At 35.1% G+C, this 18,773-nt stretch overlaps 1 protein-coding gene and 1 long non-coding RNA gene across 5 annotated transcripts in view; one reads left to right on the top strand and one right to left on the bottom strand.

Annotated features, from left to right (window-relative positions):
- The window catches only part of LOC141456206 (uncharacterized), a 304,563-nt gene that overhangs the window by 142,369 nt on the left and 143,421 nt on the right, over positions 1–18,773 (bottom strand). For all 3 annotated transcript variants that reach the window (XR_012459651.1, XR_012459652.1, XR_012459653.1), the window contains one exon: positions 2,173–2,204. This is a non-coding gene — a long non-coding RNA (uncharacterized lncRNA). The remainder of the gene's footprint in view (positions 1–2,172; positions 2,205–18,773) is intronic.
- The window catches only part of LOC141456203 (T-box transcription factor TBX20-like), a 159,443-nt gene that overhangs the window by 99,076 nt on the left and 41,594 nt on the right, over positions 1–18,773 (top strand). For both annotated transcript variants that reach the window (XM_074131952.1, XM_074131953.1), the window contains exon 4: positions 18,602–18,760. In XM_074131952.1, coding sequence (XP_073988053.1) covers positions 18,602–18,760 — 159 coding nt within the window. The remainder of the gene's footprint in view (positions 1–18,601; positions 18,761–18,773) is intronic.

Below are 18,773 nucleotides of genomic sequence, written 5' to 3'. Positions count from 1 at the left end.
ATAAGTACTACTTGTGACATGAAGTCAGATGGGGTTAAAAGAAGTGGCATAATAACATAAAAAATAATGAAGAAGGAGAAGTGACGTAGATATTACTCGTAGCCGGAAGACAATCGATGAATAGATTTCCTTTAAAGGACGGACCAAATACTTGCCTCCGTATGAAATCCAAAGAGCTTGCTAAGTAGCACTTACAGAATTGGAGCTAAATTTAGCAGCGGTTTCTGGCTGAGAATTATGTAATAAACTTTGCATTCCGTGTTCTCAGCTACGAGATTTCAAAAAAATAACCCCCAAATTAATATGGTTTTTTGAGAATTTTTTTTTTTTGAAGCGACAGAGATATTCCTTCCACTTCCGAAGACTCTTTTTTTGTTTAAACGCATAACCCAAAAAAGTAACCGAATTAAATAACTGATGCATATTAAAAGAGGTTATGTTAAATATGACGTTTCACACCTTTTCCCTAGCATGCATTGTAATCAAGGAGGCCTCTGCCGAGGAGGAGTGTGTGCCTACGTAATAATTATAATACTAATAAACATATAAAGGTAATAGGGAATATTAAACAGTAGGCCTGGCAACCCTGACTGCAGCATAGAGATAAGCATTCATTCACGCGCGTTTCTTCCAAGACTTTTTATAAAAATGCTTAAACATTCATATGTAAAGACCTGACCTAAGGCCCATCCTGTCCATATTAACAGATGTAACCCTTAGTACACCTTTATATCAGCCTTACATCACCCTGGTATTAGATCTAGCCTCAGGCCCTACCTGACTAACTTAAAAAAAAACCTAAATATTGCTCTTACTTCATTACACTTATTTATTTTTAACTAAGTTCACGTCGTTTTATTATTTTTATTGTATCGCAGCCATCTGAACGAATTTACTGTGAACATTCGCACAATTTATTCTCATTTGCAATTTTTCAAATTCCAATTATAAAAATTATCTTCAAACTGAACACCCTAAAAATAAAGTTACACGTTTCTGAGATTTATGAAAGGGTTCACACTGAAAATGTAACAAATGTCCGCTACCATTTCCTTCTGATAATAAAACTGTGCGGTAATCAAACTGAACAAGTTCTCCATATTCTTAAGAACACTGAAGAGCACTTTGCAAACAAACCAACATATATATTCATGAAAATCGGTTCACGCGTTTAGGCGCTACGTTCTTTAAAAAAAAGGTAACAACAACACCAACAAGAAGAAGAAGAAGAAGAAGACCAATTTTTGAAAAAGCCGTTTTTGCCCATTTTAAGCAACGTATTTCTCGAAATCTATTTAATATATGTTGTTACAAAAAAAATCCAGTCTTAAAGGAGGATTTGCCCTACATTTTAAAGAAAATTTGGGAATTGTATCTTTTATAGAAAAAGAGAAAAAAATTGTCAAAGTTGGGTGTTTTTCAACGTAACGATTTTTCGTGCAGTTTTTGACGATCAACCCTTATACAACTGTCCTACCGGACAGTTTTAATATGTTTATATCTGTGCAATTCTAATTCTTTAATTTAGAGAAAAATGAGTAAATTATTTTTAAAGTAAATTTCAGGTTAGCTTAAAATTTTATTTGTGTAAGCCTGACTTCCTGGTCAACAGATTTTCTTTTACTTCCGGATTCCAGCAGTGCTTTAAAAGCCAAAAAAGATATCATGCATTAACCTTGCACTATAAGGGACAATTTACAGATTAATTCTCTGAGAAATCTCAACAAATTAATTTTCGCCAGGAAAGATATACTGAATTTTAGTGACTCTAATCGGAAGTGATAATACTTTCAAAATTAACTATAGTTAGCGGAGATCTCGGATAGTTAGCGGATTCAAATTCAGCTGGTGGCATTTAGATTTTCTGTTCGTAAGATCTTCTTTTGTATTAAACAATGTTGTCAGTAACGAAAGAGAGCACTGTCCGGGAAATAGCTCTAATTTCTTCAGGTGTTGCCGTGCCTTAATTTAAAAAAATACTGCAACCAAAACTGAGTTCCGGAACTATGTTCGACATTTCTTAGTCGTGCTCCAAGTGTTTCTAGTTAAAACAACCACTTCGTACAAGTAAGAGAAAGGAAAAATAAGATATTTTGTTGTTAAACCTAGCTTTAAATAGTTGAACATGTTAAGGGTATATACTAAATAAATAACTGTAAAGGAGTAACTTACTTGACAAGCCCCTCTACCCTGGCAAAATCCGTCTGGAAAAAAAAGTAAAATTAGTATTAGTATAGAAATCTCCTCCCAACCCTTTAAGGCTATTTAGAATATTATAATTTTTTACTATAAAAACAAACTCTATAAACAAATGCCATATTGATATAAAATAATATAACCTTATTTTTACATAAATAATCTGTTAGTAAGGTGGCTGGTTCTATCTAGAAGCAGGAGTGGTGACTTCCCCGCCCCTCTATGCCTCACCCAAGGTGTTATATTTCATATAGAAACATTACTTATACATGTATATTGTGTAATATCTATGCATATTAGGTCACTAACTTCCGTAACGTATATAAGTATAAACTACGCCTCTCCAAGGCCATCTTTACAACCATTTCTTCTCTTTCATTCGTTTCAAAGGTATTTTTAAATTTTTTTATTTGACATTAGGAATTTGGATTAGTGCTAGAACAAACTAAATTTGGACGAAATCTGCAAACGTATACAGGTTAGCTAGCTACCAATCAATGAACAATAAAAGCAAAAAAAGGTTCTTAATATTTTCATTCAATTTGAACGAAGTAATATATACATACATATAAAAAAACGCCATTTTACAAACTACCACTAATTCATTCATGATAATTTGTTTGCCTAACAAAACTGTTTTCAATAAAATCTCATTAAATCGCCTTAAATAGTATTTGCAACAATTCGAGGAATCTTTTCAAGAATTCACATCCCTTGCGCTTTGTTTAACTGTAGTCGCCTCAAACGAGCTCTTCAACTGGAACAGAGCAATATTTCATCTATTCCAGGTTTGGGGTTTTTCAATAATATCTACTGGCAGGAACATATACATATGTTTGCGCAATCGACTTAATATTTACCAAAAAATAAAGGCAGAAAATCAGTCATAAAAAGTGAAAAACTTTTTTAAAAAATGTATATACATACATAAGGAATTAGCAGGGTCTAGTAAGAGCGGTCACTTCTTGGACAAGCCAATCAAACTGACTGTAACTTATGCTATTGAGACATGGGTATTGTCTAAAGAGGAAGTGAAAAGATGTTTAGAGTGGGGGGAAAGAAAAGTCCTAAGAAAGATATTTGGTCTATGTTTTGTGTAAGATCAGTAGAGAACTAGGAAAAACGGAGAATTGTACCAGCTACAGCAAGAAGAAGACATCGTGACCTTTATGAAGAAAGGCCACCTGCGCTGGTTAGGTCATGTAGAGAGAATGGAGGAGGAAAGACTACCTATGGTCGAACCGGTGGAGCTCGCTGGAGAGGAAGACCTCGCTTGAGTCGGCTGGACGATCTCCGGCCTCACCTAAATGTGGTGGACTGATGGCCAAAGATAGGGATGTCTGGCAAAAGCTGGTGGACAAAGTACGGGTACCTTTAGAATTGTTGCACCATGAAAAGATAGATAGATAAACCAATCAGAACTTGTACATCTATTTTGAAAATAAACTACATTACTGGTGGCCAGGATTTTTTTGAAAGTGCATTACCATCCTGCAGTCAGATAAAACACCGCTGCCTATCATGCGAAGTGTCGAATAATTATGCAGCATTTCATCCGTCAACGAATTATTTGATTGCTTTCTATTATCACATTTAAGGTTATAAAATGCACCGATGTATTTTGATTGCATAGTGTGATAAAGCCCAAGTAGAGTACAACAACTTGTTGAACATAACACTAAAGATGAACGTAAATCCGAAACTGGTCAGGACTAGAGCAAAGAAGTATCTGTGAAGGATAAAATCTCAGGCAAAAAAAAAAAGTTCTTGTAAATCGGGGCCTTAAATTAGAAGACAATCTTGTTTTGCATGTTTTAGACGTTTATTTTTATTTGCTGAAGATGGATGAAGTATTGAAAAATGAGATGGAATAAAAAGGAATAAGAAGGAAGAACGTTAGCAGAGAAGAAGAAGTAGAAGAAGGAAACAAGAGACCATAAAGTAAAAGTTGAGGACATAAAACAAGGACGCGTGCTACTGCTCACAGTGTTGCCAACTGTCCTCTGTAACTGAGATCAACTTTACTGTCCGTGCTGAGAATCAGTTTTGCCTTGTTTATCTTCCGTTCTTTTTTTAATCATCTTTCAAAAAAAATTTTTTGTTTTGTTTCTGTTTCCAAATAAAACCCAAACAACAGCAGCACAATGTAACCCCCAAATCTCCGCTACCACACAGAGTGTGTTGGTACCATTGCCACTAAGAGTGGAACAAATTCCTTCCAACACCTATTTCAATCTTCCCTCGATTTTTTACTCCTTTTTGACTACTTTACGTCCTTAACTACATAATATTAAATTTATTCTTTATTTCGAGACACTTAAAAAAATAAAATAAATACGGAACCTCCTCTCAGGTGGATTACGATTCATTCCCTCATCTTCCAAACAGATCGTCAGTTTCGCACCTTCCCTACCAATAATAAGATGATGAACAGACTTTTGTCATGGCAACATCCTGTACTGCTTCTTTTTCAGATATTTTATTAACTCTTTAGTTTTTTTTTTTAAATTAATCATAATTAATTTAGATATAAAATTTATGTTTATATTTATTGTTGCCAGGCTGCCACTCTTTCTTGGCCACTTTGTTGGGATTTTTTAATGTAGCTATGCAATAAAAATAAACATAAACAGACGCTTACAATCTATTAGCGAAACACAGTAACATAAGAGATCCTCAAAGTAGATTTGCAGCGGAGTTGGCTTTGTATTCACTTCCAATCGGGGAACGAACATCCTAAGATCATCGTAGTCACTAAAAAAACTGACAGAATCAATCGCTGATGATCAAAATCCGAAGATAGATGAAATAAAGAAAACACGCATATTGCGACGGATAAAATCAATGAATTTCTAGGCTCTTAGAATATCTCTCTCTCTTTCATAAATGGTGGAGACATCCTAAGAAATTAGAAACCTTGTGGTAAGGAGGATGTTCCATGAACAGAAATGTGTACGCGGCTTCTAGGTATTTAAAAAAATGTAGAAGACGTTGAAGTTATTGTCAAAGAATTCTATTTGAATTCTTATAATACATATGTTAGGCCCGCAATTTCCATTAGTTATGCGCTATGAAAACGTTTTGTCAGGAAATCTTGATTTTTAGAGCGGTCCCCAGGAGAGCTGCAAAGACACGATTTGTAAATATATAATATTAAATTCAACACAAATAAAATTTTAAAAGTATTAATGTGGAAATAATAAGTTTCATTTTTGTTTGAATGCAAATAAGTTCCGAAAACTTTGTTGCAGTTTCATATCAGATTTTTTAAATTTAAATAATAAAGGAGGAAAAGTGTTTAAGAATACATTTTTCTCGGTTATCGTAATTATTTTCATGATTAATGTGTGAAGGCCTTGAGTAGAAAAATAGTTTACAGGGAAAAAAACAGCAAAGTATTTGTTAATTATTTAATTTTCTACCATAAATAATTTAAATACAATCAAACGTAACTATTAAGTTTAATGCATAACTGACGTAATACAAGTGATAAGCATCAGAACACTTGTTTGAAGGACAGAATCTCTTTGTACCATAACATAGTAAGAAAACTGAAATTACATGATCTGCCTACAATCTTGGTTAGTGGAAAAACAATTTTGGATTTTCCTTTATCTTTAATTTTGTCCATGGCTTGTTCTTTGTTGCAACACTTTAAGTGAAGATTCTGTTATGAATGTTTGATATTTTTTCTAAAGCACCACTACAAACCTCACGAAACCCTTAAAGGGAAGTCCCTCGAAATTCAAAACAATTAGGCATTAAAATTAATTATTTTAAGTTCACGATAATGGAGTGTCACTACTGGGTGCCTTCTTCGATCCATATTCATGTTATTGCTTCTTGTTGCAACGGTTGTTGCAGTTGTAAATATCAATAAAAGATTAAAAATACAAATATATATACGATATATTTTAAGGGAATAACCTTATGATCCAATTTTAAAATCTAAAATGTAAAAATACAATGCAAACATCATAGAACGAATGATTAGGTCCTAGCTTCATTTTAGGTGCCCTCAAATTTTAGGTGCTCACTCTTCAACTTCATTCAGCATCCAATAATCCGGCAAAACTAGAAACTAAGCGGCTCCAGGCCCATAAAGGGTCGTACTGCAAGACTACAAGACACTAGAAGTTATAGAAGCATAAACGGAAAGGCCTTAACCCCTTAATGCACAGTATTTTTGAAAAAAAAATCCGCTATATTTTATACGATTAAGTAAGTGATATAGCTTGCAATCCCATGTAAATGATAAATATCAATAAAACGATTGTTTTTCTTTGCTTTCACATTATTTTCAATGCTCGATTATATTCGAGTGTGAAAAATTATAGTAGTATAAAGTACAACGCCGCTCGAATTATCTCGAGTGTGCACAGTTTGGCCAATTTAGTGCACGTTAAGGGGTTAAGCTACGAATAAATAAACAGCGATCTGTTGTCTAATCAAAGTTCTGTTGGGGCTCCCAAGGAGTCACTTTTGGTTTGCAGACCTCTATAAGGTCTACCTTGAGAGAGTGTATGTGCTAATTAGAGCGAACTATGCTCTTCAATTTATACCAAGAAGTATAATTAATTGTTTTTTAAATAAATTTATTATGTACTAAGTTTAATATATTTATTAAGAGCACAAAAATTCTTATTTGTTGTGGTCTCTATAGCCAGTGCTATTACGTTAGCTGGGGAGGCCTGCAGATACACCTTGAACGTTAAAAGTGTAACCATGGATACTGGAGTAGAGTATCTCTTCATCCAAAGAGGCTCATTTCTTCTTAATTATTAATTATTAGAAAATAAAGTTTCTAATTCCACAATTAGTTAATTTCTAGCTGTAATTGCGTTGTAATAAAATAGAAAGCTGAGTATAGTACGATAGTAATTTCACGTTATTAGTAATTTAAGAAAATTACAGTTGTAATAACTGGCCGAATTTTTATTTTATTTTAAATTTCACTCTTAGTAATTAACTTTAGGATTTATTGTCTGCATCGTCATCAAGAGCTTCCAATTATTTGTTTGGCGTCAAAATTATTCATCAAGAAAAGTTACAGATTAATAAAAGATCAGTAATAGTATTTAGAAAAGTTATGGAGCATCAGTATTAGGGAAAATGAGAATAACAGTACCTCAGTACAAAGAAGTGCTAAGTACTGGAGGCGAAACTTGGACTCCTTGTATCTAAGACAAAAGAAAACTGCTATCTACCGAAATGAATTGCCGTTATCGATCGCTTAGAAGGTCCTGGACAAGAGAAAAAGAGTATCAGAAATGAAATCATTAGGGGAAATAATGGATACCAAAAAAAATGTTGGAAGCATTGCCGAGAGAAGTCAGAGGAGCTGACCAAGACTTCTAAGTATAAAATATTAGAAATACGTAGGACTTGAATATTATTGGATGTAAATGGCAAATTGTAAGCAGTTTGGCGAGGAAAGCTTCAATTTGGGAAAACATCCAAAATAAAAATGAGAAAAATCATATAGAAGTAATTCAAAATTTATCGTAAAGCCGGTTAAAGTTGAGATTACATCGATCCTTTCATGGACAAAGATCTGGCAGATCTTTTTATGTAATCTTGCAGATTTAGGCTAATTTCTCGACTAAATTTGAATTTCAATTGGTTGATCCTTAAAAAAAAAAAAAAACTTTTAAAAAAGAGTTAACTTCAACTAGGATCATTTTATGGATCAGTTTGAAATGTGATTTATTGTTTTATCTTATTTTAAGATCCAGACCATAAAAAAGAAAAAACACATTTGGAATGTGGTTGTCCTGATGACGTAGTCTGTTAGTTTACATTCCTAGCCGACAGGTTGCATTCTCTATTTCATGACTCATCTCGATAATAACTTAACAGTTCCAACTTCTTCCCCAAACGGTCAGAAGTAATCTGATAATAATTATACAACGTGTTGAAATGTTTTCATCAACAGTTTTATAGATTAAATTTAAGAATTTAAATTTTTATTACAGAACGTAATTGACCCGATTTGAAATGTTTTTTGCTGCCTGATTAGCCTAACTTTGTGACGATTTATACCGGTTTAGTTCAATTCAACGCTCTCGGTAAGAGAACTACCTCCATTGGGATGGCAGCTACTTTACTCCGCTGGAAGGGATTTGCCGAAACTGATATTAGGTTCTTCACGGATAGCCAGGCTGCAATTAAAGCTCTGGTAAGAACTCTCCTAATAGCCAGGCTGCAATTAAAGCTCTGGTAAGAACTCTGCAAGTAAGAACCAAATTTCAGTCAATTCTTGTCATGTCGCTCTCAATTTGTTAGGAGCTCTGAATACTGTTTCGGTTGCTTGGTCCCCTGGTCATTCAGGGATTCCGGGTAACGGACTTGCTGATGAAACAGCAAAAGAAGGAGCTGCGTTGATAACAATGACTCCTCAGCCCATTATCCCTGCATCCTATCGACGTTGTAGAACAGAGGTGGAGCAGTGGATTTTGAAAGAACATCGGAAAAGGTGGAGATCCCGAGCTGACTGCCGCCAGGCTAAGGGACTCCTTAGCCTGTCAAAAAACGGATATGGTTGGTTTTGCAGGTCCCGGATCCGCCAGTTGGTTCAGTTGTTGAGTGGACATGCGAATTTAGCGTATCATCTTTTCAAATGCGGACTTATCCAGTCGCCAAATTGTGCTGACTGTGGTGAGTCCGATGAGACTGTGTGGCACTTTGTAGAGGTGTGCCCTGTTTATTCTAAAACTAGATTCCTCCGTCTTCGGTAAGGTAAATGTTTCTCTGCCGGAGATTGTAGCAACTGGTAATCTTTACCAGAACTTTCTAAGTTTATTCCAGTGCACTGGGCGATTGAGTCGTCATGCTCCCTGGTGTCCTGTAGCTACTTTATTAGTTTATTATATATTAGCATCTGGCAACTTTTAGCCGGATTTGTTTTTAAACCCCGGTATCTCTGATGAGATGAGGGGTGGGCGGGGAACAATGGGCATTTTGGATTGCCTGCGTTCCTTCCCCTTTTTGGTGGAACCGCCCTTCTAATACAATCTAATCTAATCTAAGAGAACTACCTCAGAACGATTTTTTCCCCATAAAAATGATAAATTTAAAGTCCTAGGAGCCATTTTCGAGGAAATATGTGTACAAAAAATAGAATAACCCATTCTGAATTCGAAGATAATTATTGATTTTGATTCTCTGCAAAGCGTCGATAATCGTTTTGAAAGCAGTCCCGGAGTAAGCGTTTAAAACATAAAAATAATAGGTATAAAGCAGTTGACATTAACTTCGCCCCTATATTTTTCACACAAAAATTTATAAATTATAATGCATAAACATCTGTTTACTTAATATAGCGATTAGCATGGAAATTATAACGACACTTCCTTTCTTTTGAATTAACAACTGAAGACAGATAGAAAAGCGGTTTTTCTTAATTAATTTAGTTTTATTCTATTATTTTGTTTAGAGGTATATTTTTTGAAGGTATTTCTTTAGGAAATATTCACGTACGCGCGCGTTCGCGATGTAAAGCCTCAACATTAGAAAAAGCAGAAACTGGTACAAAGTGGTCTGGAAGAGAACTGTGGGCAGCTCCCTCTGGAGTGTATAAATTAAAAAAAAGATATATTTTATCAAGAAAATAAGAACTGTAGCACGATCTCACGTGTTGCGACACAGATTCACTATGGAGAATTTTTTTTTTTTTTTCTAATTTTTGTATTATTTAGAAAGACGCGTTTAGCACGAGCAGAGAGTTGTTGATAATGAATGAAGGGTAGTGTGTGCAAGCGAGACAGAACCAACTGAGGCAAACGGAAGGGTGAATGTGTGGTCAATGTAGATCAGATTTCATAAACCACAGATTTATACCACTGCTCAGGTGGTACTAGTGTACCATTCTTGGCTGGTTTTATTCTTAATTCTTTATGAGCTATGGAAAAAAAGTGGTTTAATAGTGTGCAGCCAGCTTGTAGATGTGTGTGTGTGTGTAAATATAGCTGAGTGTGTTTGTGTGAGGCGTCTCGAACTTCACACTTGGAGGTCTTTCTCTCTCGAGTCTCTGCTATCACTAATTCTCTCCCAACTCATAACAATAGTATACACATAACTGGAGAATATCTCTTCAGATTTCAAGTCACGTCCTGGCGGGAGGCCACCGCCTGTTTCTTGTCCTTTCACCAACTAGGACACGCTCTGCCGTTTTTTTTTTCTTCTCCTCTCTTCGCGCTGTCTCCTCCCCTTGGCTGAAGCTCCTTTACGCTGCTCTTCTGTACAGTTTGTTCCTTCGTATAGAACAACATAAGATCCGTCTTCTGATATTTCCATACGTTGTGCTAGTTGTGTTAGCTCTCCTATACTAGTGTGGCGATAATGAACTAGATTTACGGCTTCACACTTATATATATGTATATATAAACACACAACTAAAGCGAATTTATTATAATTTCCGTTCTATACTTATATATTTAAAGATAAGAAATATAGTCTCAAGTATTTATAAATACTAAAGTAAACTACAGCTGTCACTATTAGGCTCGAAATATTAGAATCCCATTTGGCCAACATTGGTCATTAGACACTCTCAAAATCAATGCCGAAACGCATAGTAGATTTTTGTGAAGTCACTTAGTAAAATACGTTCAATATTCAGAACTAATCTGATCCCAAAGCTAGCCCTGGAAAGTAAGGACCGAGATTGTTTGGGTATACAAATACACCTATAAATCTGTCTATATCTGTTTAGTAATGGTTATAAAGCTTGGATTATCCGGAAGGGACGCGTTAAGAGACCTTATTAATCTGTTGTGCTCTATTTTGCTAAGATACTAGTATTCGAAGTTAGTTTTTTTTAGTCTAGGATACCTGCCACACAATTTGGACAAAGTGTAGGAGAAGGTGTTAAGAGGTCGTTGGGTAGCCATCCCTAACTTTGACCGAACGCGTTTGAAGGGAAAACGGTCTGTTTTCAATAGATACCCCTTCATCACCGCCCCTCAGGAGCTTTTGGGCTGGGACTTAGGGCGAGCAGCAACATTCAAGTCTTTTCCTTCAATGGATCATCACAGGGCTGTGAGCCGAAAGACCTCTAGGTATCCCTTAAGGACAACGAAAAACAAAATACATAAGAGAAATTAAATATGATAAGCTTTCGATATAAAACTAACTTTTACAAATATAAATTTGAAAATTCAAATACCTTGTGGTTGCGAACCTGGGATTTCCTCTTATTAAGTCTAACGCACTTCCTTCCTATAAAGATAGCTTCTAAAGAAAGAGGTTCCTGCCACTTAAATAGCCTGACTACTGAGCAGATTAAAAAAAAGGAAATTTTAGGCAAAATCGTTATCGAAACAGCTGTTTTTCGAATTTTAGGAGCAACTTATTTGAAGGTCTTTTAAGCTCAACACGACCAAAATATTAATTTCGTGAAAAGAAAAAGCAATTAAAGAGAAATAGCCGGAAACGCATGACGTGAAACGTGAACGTTTAAAAATCCTGCAAACCGCTAACTTAATAAAAATGGATATCGACAGAACAGAATTAAAAAAAAAAAGCGATGATGTGAGAGAAAGACAGCGATAGATGGTAGCATTCTAAAAATAGCGATGTGTCAATGGTGGTCATTCATTATTCTGGTGACGCTGGAAGTTCCGATCGTTAAATTGTTAAAAATAAAAATAATTATAACTTCTAGAGATCTCCATGTACATATTAACATTCAGTAGCTGTATATGTAGCGAACTAAAGCGATGAGGTAAGCGATGGACACCCATCTCTAGTCTGGCCACGGATCCTCCGAAGACCTATAGCACTAGCGTGATATAATACTACAGATAGTGGGTAGTGTCGACTGGAGAGAGTTAATATTCAGTACAGTATTGCAAGATAATGTAGACTGGACGACAGATATAGTAACTACAACATACTATAATACTGAAGTCAATGTATTCATCCTACCATCTGTTCTCGAGCTGTATTTAGAAGCGTAACTATGGAGCCAGCCAAATTAGTAATTCACCTTCCTGCCTTACTTGAATTAGAACCTGTGCATGTTACCTGATGGTGTTCAAGATGGCCGACAAGTGAAAGTTAAACAGATAGTGAGTAATGGTTAGTGCCTTCAGAAAGGGCGTTGTGCATGAAGAGAAGACTGCTATGATTGGTTATCAAAGCCCCAATAATAATAACGCCTTAAGTATTTTTCCTCCGTAACAGCAGCCAACATTATGCAATAAAAATTATTAATTAACTGGGTATCTCTCAAAGTGGATCAAACTTCTTTCGCCTGGCTAAACACGTTCAATGAATTCTTGCCATTCGCACCAGCGAAGAAATTGCTTCTTTTTTTTCTAGTTCTAAATCAAGAGGTATTAATTCTTCACTAATTAGACCACCTTTTATCTCGGTATCTTGCAACATTGCCGATTAAATTCCTCTACGTCTGCCAAGAGGGTTTTTCGCTATGCACCATAGCCTTCCCTTGGTCTGAGCTCCGAGAGAAGAACATAGTTAATGAAAGCTGTAAGTCTCACGTACAGATTGCTCTTAATGTTCAAGAACAGCGCTTCTTCCAGGTGATAGATATCTCTTGTTAATTCCCTTAGTAAAGCTGTCTGTCACAGATGTACAGTCTCATTCACCTATTTCAGTCTCTTTTCTTCCTGAACTGTACGTTCGAGTTTACCTTTCTGGGCAACATTTCCTTAGTCAGAACTCTTACACTTCATGAAGCGGAAATACCTTCGACGCTTTTCTCCCATTCGTCCCTGTCCTACCCTTAATCTACCTCTTCTACCTCAATTCATTCGATTTCTTTTCAAATACTGAAGATCTTGTTAACAATTTAATTGATGACCGGTTTATCTAATGTTTGCATGCTCTTAAAGGATTACTTTGTTTTTATATAGTCTTTTTCAAACTTTCAAACTGGAACATCAGGCTAACGGTAATATTGTAGAAGTACTGTTTTTTTTTTGTTTTTTTTATAGCAGATTACGGATCAGTTTGACGGATTCGTAAAGTTAATAGCAACGTACAATAACATGGTGATTGCAGATACGGTCTGTAGGCTAAATAGTTGGTCTTCTTGTTGAGAATGCAACTGTAATTAAAGCTCATCCAACCAGAAAAACAGGAAGTGACTTTGTTCTAGAATAAAGACGTGAGTGGATTGACAGCAGTTAATTTGATTATTTAAAATGCGTAATGAATGCAATCATTACAAGAGCGACTATGCAAAAACCTTAACAACAAAGGCTGAAGCGTAGGGCTAATACGGATGTCCTATGGACCTACTTAACCTTCATTGCAAGTTTTGATTCCCTATGTTATCCACGTTGAACTAGGCGGAATTAAAACTGTCCGGTAGGACAGTTGTATGAGGGTTGATCGTCAAAAACTGCACGAAAAAGCGTAATGTTGAAAAACACCCAACTTTGACAATTTTTTTCTCTTTTTCTATAAAAGATAAAATGCCCAAATTTTCTTTAAAATAAAGGACAAACCCTCCTTTATAACTGTAATTTTTTTTGCAACAATCCAGATCTAATAGGTTTCGAGAAAAAAGTTGCCGAAAATGAGCAAAAACGGTTTTTTCAAAAAATGTTCTTGTTCTTGTTCTTCTTCTTCTTGTTGTTGTTACCTTTTTTGTAAAATGCGCAGCGCCTAAACACGTGAACCGATTTTCATGAATGAAGTGTCATTCAATTCGAAATGTTATGTAGATGTGCCTTTTGGGGGTCTGGACGCTGTACATCGAATGGGAGAGGAGTTAGCTCTAAAATTATTATTACTTATTTCTCTGTAAATCTTGGCTCGATTTTGATAAAATTTGGTAGGATGATAGGGTTAGGGCTCCATTATTCATAGTTAATCGCCACTTGTTCCATTATTCGAGAAATAAAGAAGGAAAACAAAATCCAAAGTTCATCCCCAATAGTTTTTATGTCTCGTCAAATAAAAAAAGAATTAAGAATATGATTCATAAAAAAGAAAAACCCTACTTTTTTGGCTTTGATTCGTACAGCGCATCGTATTTAGGCAATCTTTAAACGTGAAATTACTTTGGGCAGTCGGTAATGTAAAAAAAGGAAAACTAAAAATTTACAGCATACTGTTAGGAAATTGTGAAATTTCCAAAATCTGGAACAACTAACGGTGGCAAAATTTACCGAAAGAATTTCCATGGAATGTAACCGGAAACGCATCTACTTGAAGGCTTTTGCGGTTTTTCTCTTTTAATAAATCGTGAAACCAAATTCATTATTTTCTATTTCTATTTTGAAGTTGTAAGAGTAAAAAAAAAATCAAATTTTAGTATTCTTTAGGCAGCGATCACTTTATTTCTTCAGAAAGTTTCGTTTAAGTACATGGAAATCAGATGGTGTCTTTCATCAGAAAAAAGTAAAGAAAAGTGGCCCCAGAACATCCTGGTGATTTGTTACCTGATGGAACAAGCATCACTTTGAATCTTCCTCACAGGTTATTATTAATGGCAACATTGAGAGACTCCATCTGTGAACAGTGTAGAGTCCGATCAGAGAAGAGGAAGAAGAAGTATCCCGCACCCATCTCCTGGATATGCGCTGTGGCTACCCCCTACTGTCGCCTAGTCTACATTACCGGTTTCATATACATAATTGCTTACAGCTACTGATATTGCCACACCTGGCCAAAACATCCAAACACTCTCTGGTGGATGTTCTCGTACACTCGTGTGAAGTTCCAGGGTATGTCTGTGTGTGTGTGTGTGTGATACATATCTAGTGGGAGGTAGATGTCACTACACAGGCTAGCCACCTTAACTCGGACTTAAAATGAAAACTTGATTTCTATATATAAATAAATACTTTTCAACTTTGTTAATCTTCTTAGGATTTGAGCTGTTTTTTCATTTTTGTTCTTTAACTCTCTCTCCTGAGTTTTTTCTTTATTTCTCAGGTATCTGCTCATCTTTAAGCTGCTCGTTATATTTTAAATAATGAATAAGAAGTGAGTTTTAGAAAAATAAAAATAACTTTAGTAATCGTTTAACAGATTTTCAAGTTGGTTTTTAATTTACTACCTCACACATTGGACATAGAATTATATGTTGATCATTAAATTATTTTTAGAGATTAGAATTTAATATTTTTTTGTTTAATGAAACCTGTAATATTATCTTCAATAACCAAAAAGAAGCACATCCTAAGTTTATACTTTTATAACATATTTTTTCAAAATAATCTTTTTGCCTTATCAAAAAAGTAATGAGAATTACGATCTTATGGATAGAAGCAATAATAGTAAAAGGCGTAGAAACTTAATTGTTAAGAACTATTGAAGATCGTATGCTTTACCGGACAAGGAAATGAGTTTTAAATAGACAACAAATTAAAGAAAAGGAAACGTAACTAAAGGACCAACCAAGGACCCAAAATGCGAAGATGGAGGAACTCCGTCAACTGTCCTGTGGCTTGCAGTACACTGAAAAAAAGTTCCAGGCGCCAATAACCTTAGATATTGACGCGCCTTAAATCATTTAAAATAAAAATGAATAAAAACACTTTAAACCCCTCCGACATTAGAACGATAAAGAGATCTCAAAATCAATCAGTTTATTTATATTAGGTATTGATTATAAATAAAAAGTGATGAATAGTGGGTATAATATGGGTTTGCCGATGAGTTACTGTCTGCTCTTCACACATGATGCCCCTGGGTCTAATAATGCCTGGGTAAATTGGCCGAGCCGAATGTACCCTCACCATTTTGTTTGCCAATCTGGGATACAATATATACAGATGTGCTAGCGTGAAATGAATCAGTTTTGGTGGTGTGTTCATTTGTAAACAACTCATTTGTGGTTTTAACGGTTGTACAGACGTGGAAATAATTTAATTAAACTGTTTGTAACTGCATGTGGGTGTGATAGAGTGGGATATTGGACGTTTATCCACAATGGTCTTACATATAATTAAATGCGGATCGGATTTAGAAACATTTTATCAAAATTACAATTACAAAAAACCTAAGTAGTTTCTAAAACATAATTCTATCGCCAGTTTCAAAACCAGCCGTGAAAACTCGTATTTTATTAACGGGTTCAATTTTTACCGCAATTTATGTAATGAAATTCATTACAGTGGCACTTCCACTGAACCAAATTACATCAAATTGAAATTTTACTTATATATGTAATTCCTTTCCGTATTATGCAGTAAAGAAAGTAGTGTTGTTCAGTTGAGGTTGAGTTGACGGCTTGAGCTTTCAGAGCTCAAGCTGGATGCTCACAAACCTGGAGTTAAAGGCTCACAAAGTGCAAGCCTTTTTAAATTCTTAAGGAATGACGAGTAATTAATGAACAACGAACATTTTAAAAATTATCGTATTCATTTATACAAAAATATGTTGAAAAATTCATTAGCAGTTCATTTTATTTTAAGCAATGAATTGCTTGAGGCTTCAGCTCAAGCTCTGACTCGAGCCACCCCTGAACCCTGAGAGCTCGAGCGCTCAAGACTCGAACCTTTTTAGCCTTATAGCTCAGCTCTTGAACAACACTAAATGAAACCGCATATAACACTAGAATTTCTCTATTAAGTAAAGTTTAATTCAACTGTTTCCCAGAACTCTACCTTCAGCAAGATTTTCCTGGGATGTTGTTGGAAAGAAAATTTATGGATCCAAACATCCACATCGACCGAATCGTTAAAGAGAAAATCGATATTTTTTTTCGTGAACACTTAGTACAATATAAAGGGGAAAATATGTTTACAAAAAAAGTAGAAAATCACGCCGCTCAAAACCGAAATTTCGGTTTAAATTCCTATCGTAGTATTAACGAAGTGTCCAAAACTTCAAATTTTCAGCAAATGCTTGTCGCTTCTTGAAACGATATATCCTTTTCTATATATTATTCTCTGCCGAAAGGAAATGACAATATGGCACTTTACATCTCTCACTAACCGATGCAGCCCAGCAAGGGTTAATCCAAAACTCTAAAACTAATCCATGGAGGACAGCCATTAAATCACATTACAAGCCATCCCAGTCAATTTTACGAAAACTTCCTAAAAGGGTCATTCGTGTGAGACCAAACTTCAAGAACAAGTGGGTGTTGCATCAGGATAATGCTCCTTGTCACACAGCAATTTCAATAAACGAGTTTTTGGCCAGTAAAAACATTCCTGTGGCTCCTCAGCCTGCTTATTCGCCTGACTTCAATCCTTGTGACTTTTTTCTCTTCCCGAAGTTGAAAAATCACCTAAAGGGAATTCATTTAGGGACAGTCGAAAACATTCAAACGGCCGTAACTGACCAGCTGAAGGCTATTCCAGTATCGGAGTTCGAGCACTGCTATGAGGAGTGGAAGAAACGTCTCCAGCGCTGTGTGGCTTCAGAAGGAAGTTATTTTGAAGGTGACAATATAGAATTGTAATTCTTTTTGAATAAAAAAAATTAAAAAAATCAGTCTCATTACTTAATTTACCGACCTCGTAGATTATCGGAAACCCTTGAAACTAAAATCATTAGAATTCATTAAAAGCTGCGTATTTCCGGTTTAATGAAGCTGCAATATCTGTACGAGAGTGTTAAAGATCTAGATGATAACTTCTAGTTTTCTTCTGATTTATTTATTTCTCCCTAATGTTGAGTATCTTTAATAAATTCTCTTTTCTTCTTATTTATAAATATCTATTTTACGCTCATTCCTGCAAGTGCAAGCGGTGTGAAAAACTTAGTTAAAGATTACCAGAAAGTTGTAGAATTTCAAGGTGTACTAAGAGATGAGAAGGTGAAGATGATGACTGGGTGGAAAGAAAAAGGAATGCTGTAAGAGACTATAACATGTCCCAAGATATAGATCAAGAAAGACTACGTTCCACTACTTCGTCCAGTTCTTAAGAATTTACTTTGATATTATTAAAAATATTTATTTATATTATACTTTGTTCATATTATAAACTCCTAACTGGAGAAAAATAGTTATTGCGACAACAAAAAAAACCAAAATAATAAAGGATAAAACAAATAAGGAGTTGAGAAATTGTAAGAAATAACTCCGTGGGAATGTACAATGAAGTAAAAGGTGCAAAAATGAATTAATAAAACTAGAATGCTATTTTTGCAATGTAGGATGCACTTTTTTAACAGTTACTACTTTAAAACAAAATATTTTACTTTTAAATTGTTGAAATAACAATTGCATTGCTTAGTGTAACAGTTGGAGAAAATTTAATTAAATCTATCCTTCTGATTTCTTGGAAGGAAAAGAAGGAATCGGTTTTTCTTGATACATTTTCTTTTCAACTTCCGCTGTTATGGAAACTGTTAAGCGTTCTACTGTTATAAAACAACCTCAAACGGAAATTAAGTCCTTGAATATTAGATTAATTGATTCACATTGAATAATAATTCTAATAAAGATTTGTTTGTTCTTATGATAATGTTACAGATCGTACTGAACTCGATGCACAGGTACCAACCGAGAATACACTTAGTAAAATGGCGAGAACATGGTGGACCAATCACAGATCTAGAACAAGAACAGTATCGTACCTATATATTCCCTGAAACAGTATTTACTGCAGTTACTGCCTATCAAAATCAGCTGGTAAGTGGGATTG

Source organism: Rhodnius prolixus, unplaced genomic scaffold (assembly GCF_049639745.1).
Source record: "Rhodnius prolixus isolate KJV_2025 unplaced genomic scaffold, Rpr scaffold_4, whole genome shotgun sequence".
Taxonomy (NCBI): Eukaryota; Metazoa; Arthropoda; class Insecta; order Hemiptera; family Reduviidae; genus Rhodnius; species Rhodnius prolixus.
This window is presented reverse-complemented; position numbering and strand designations above follow the sequence as displayed.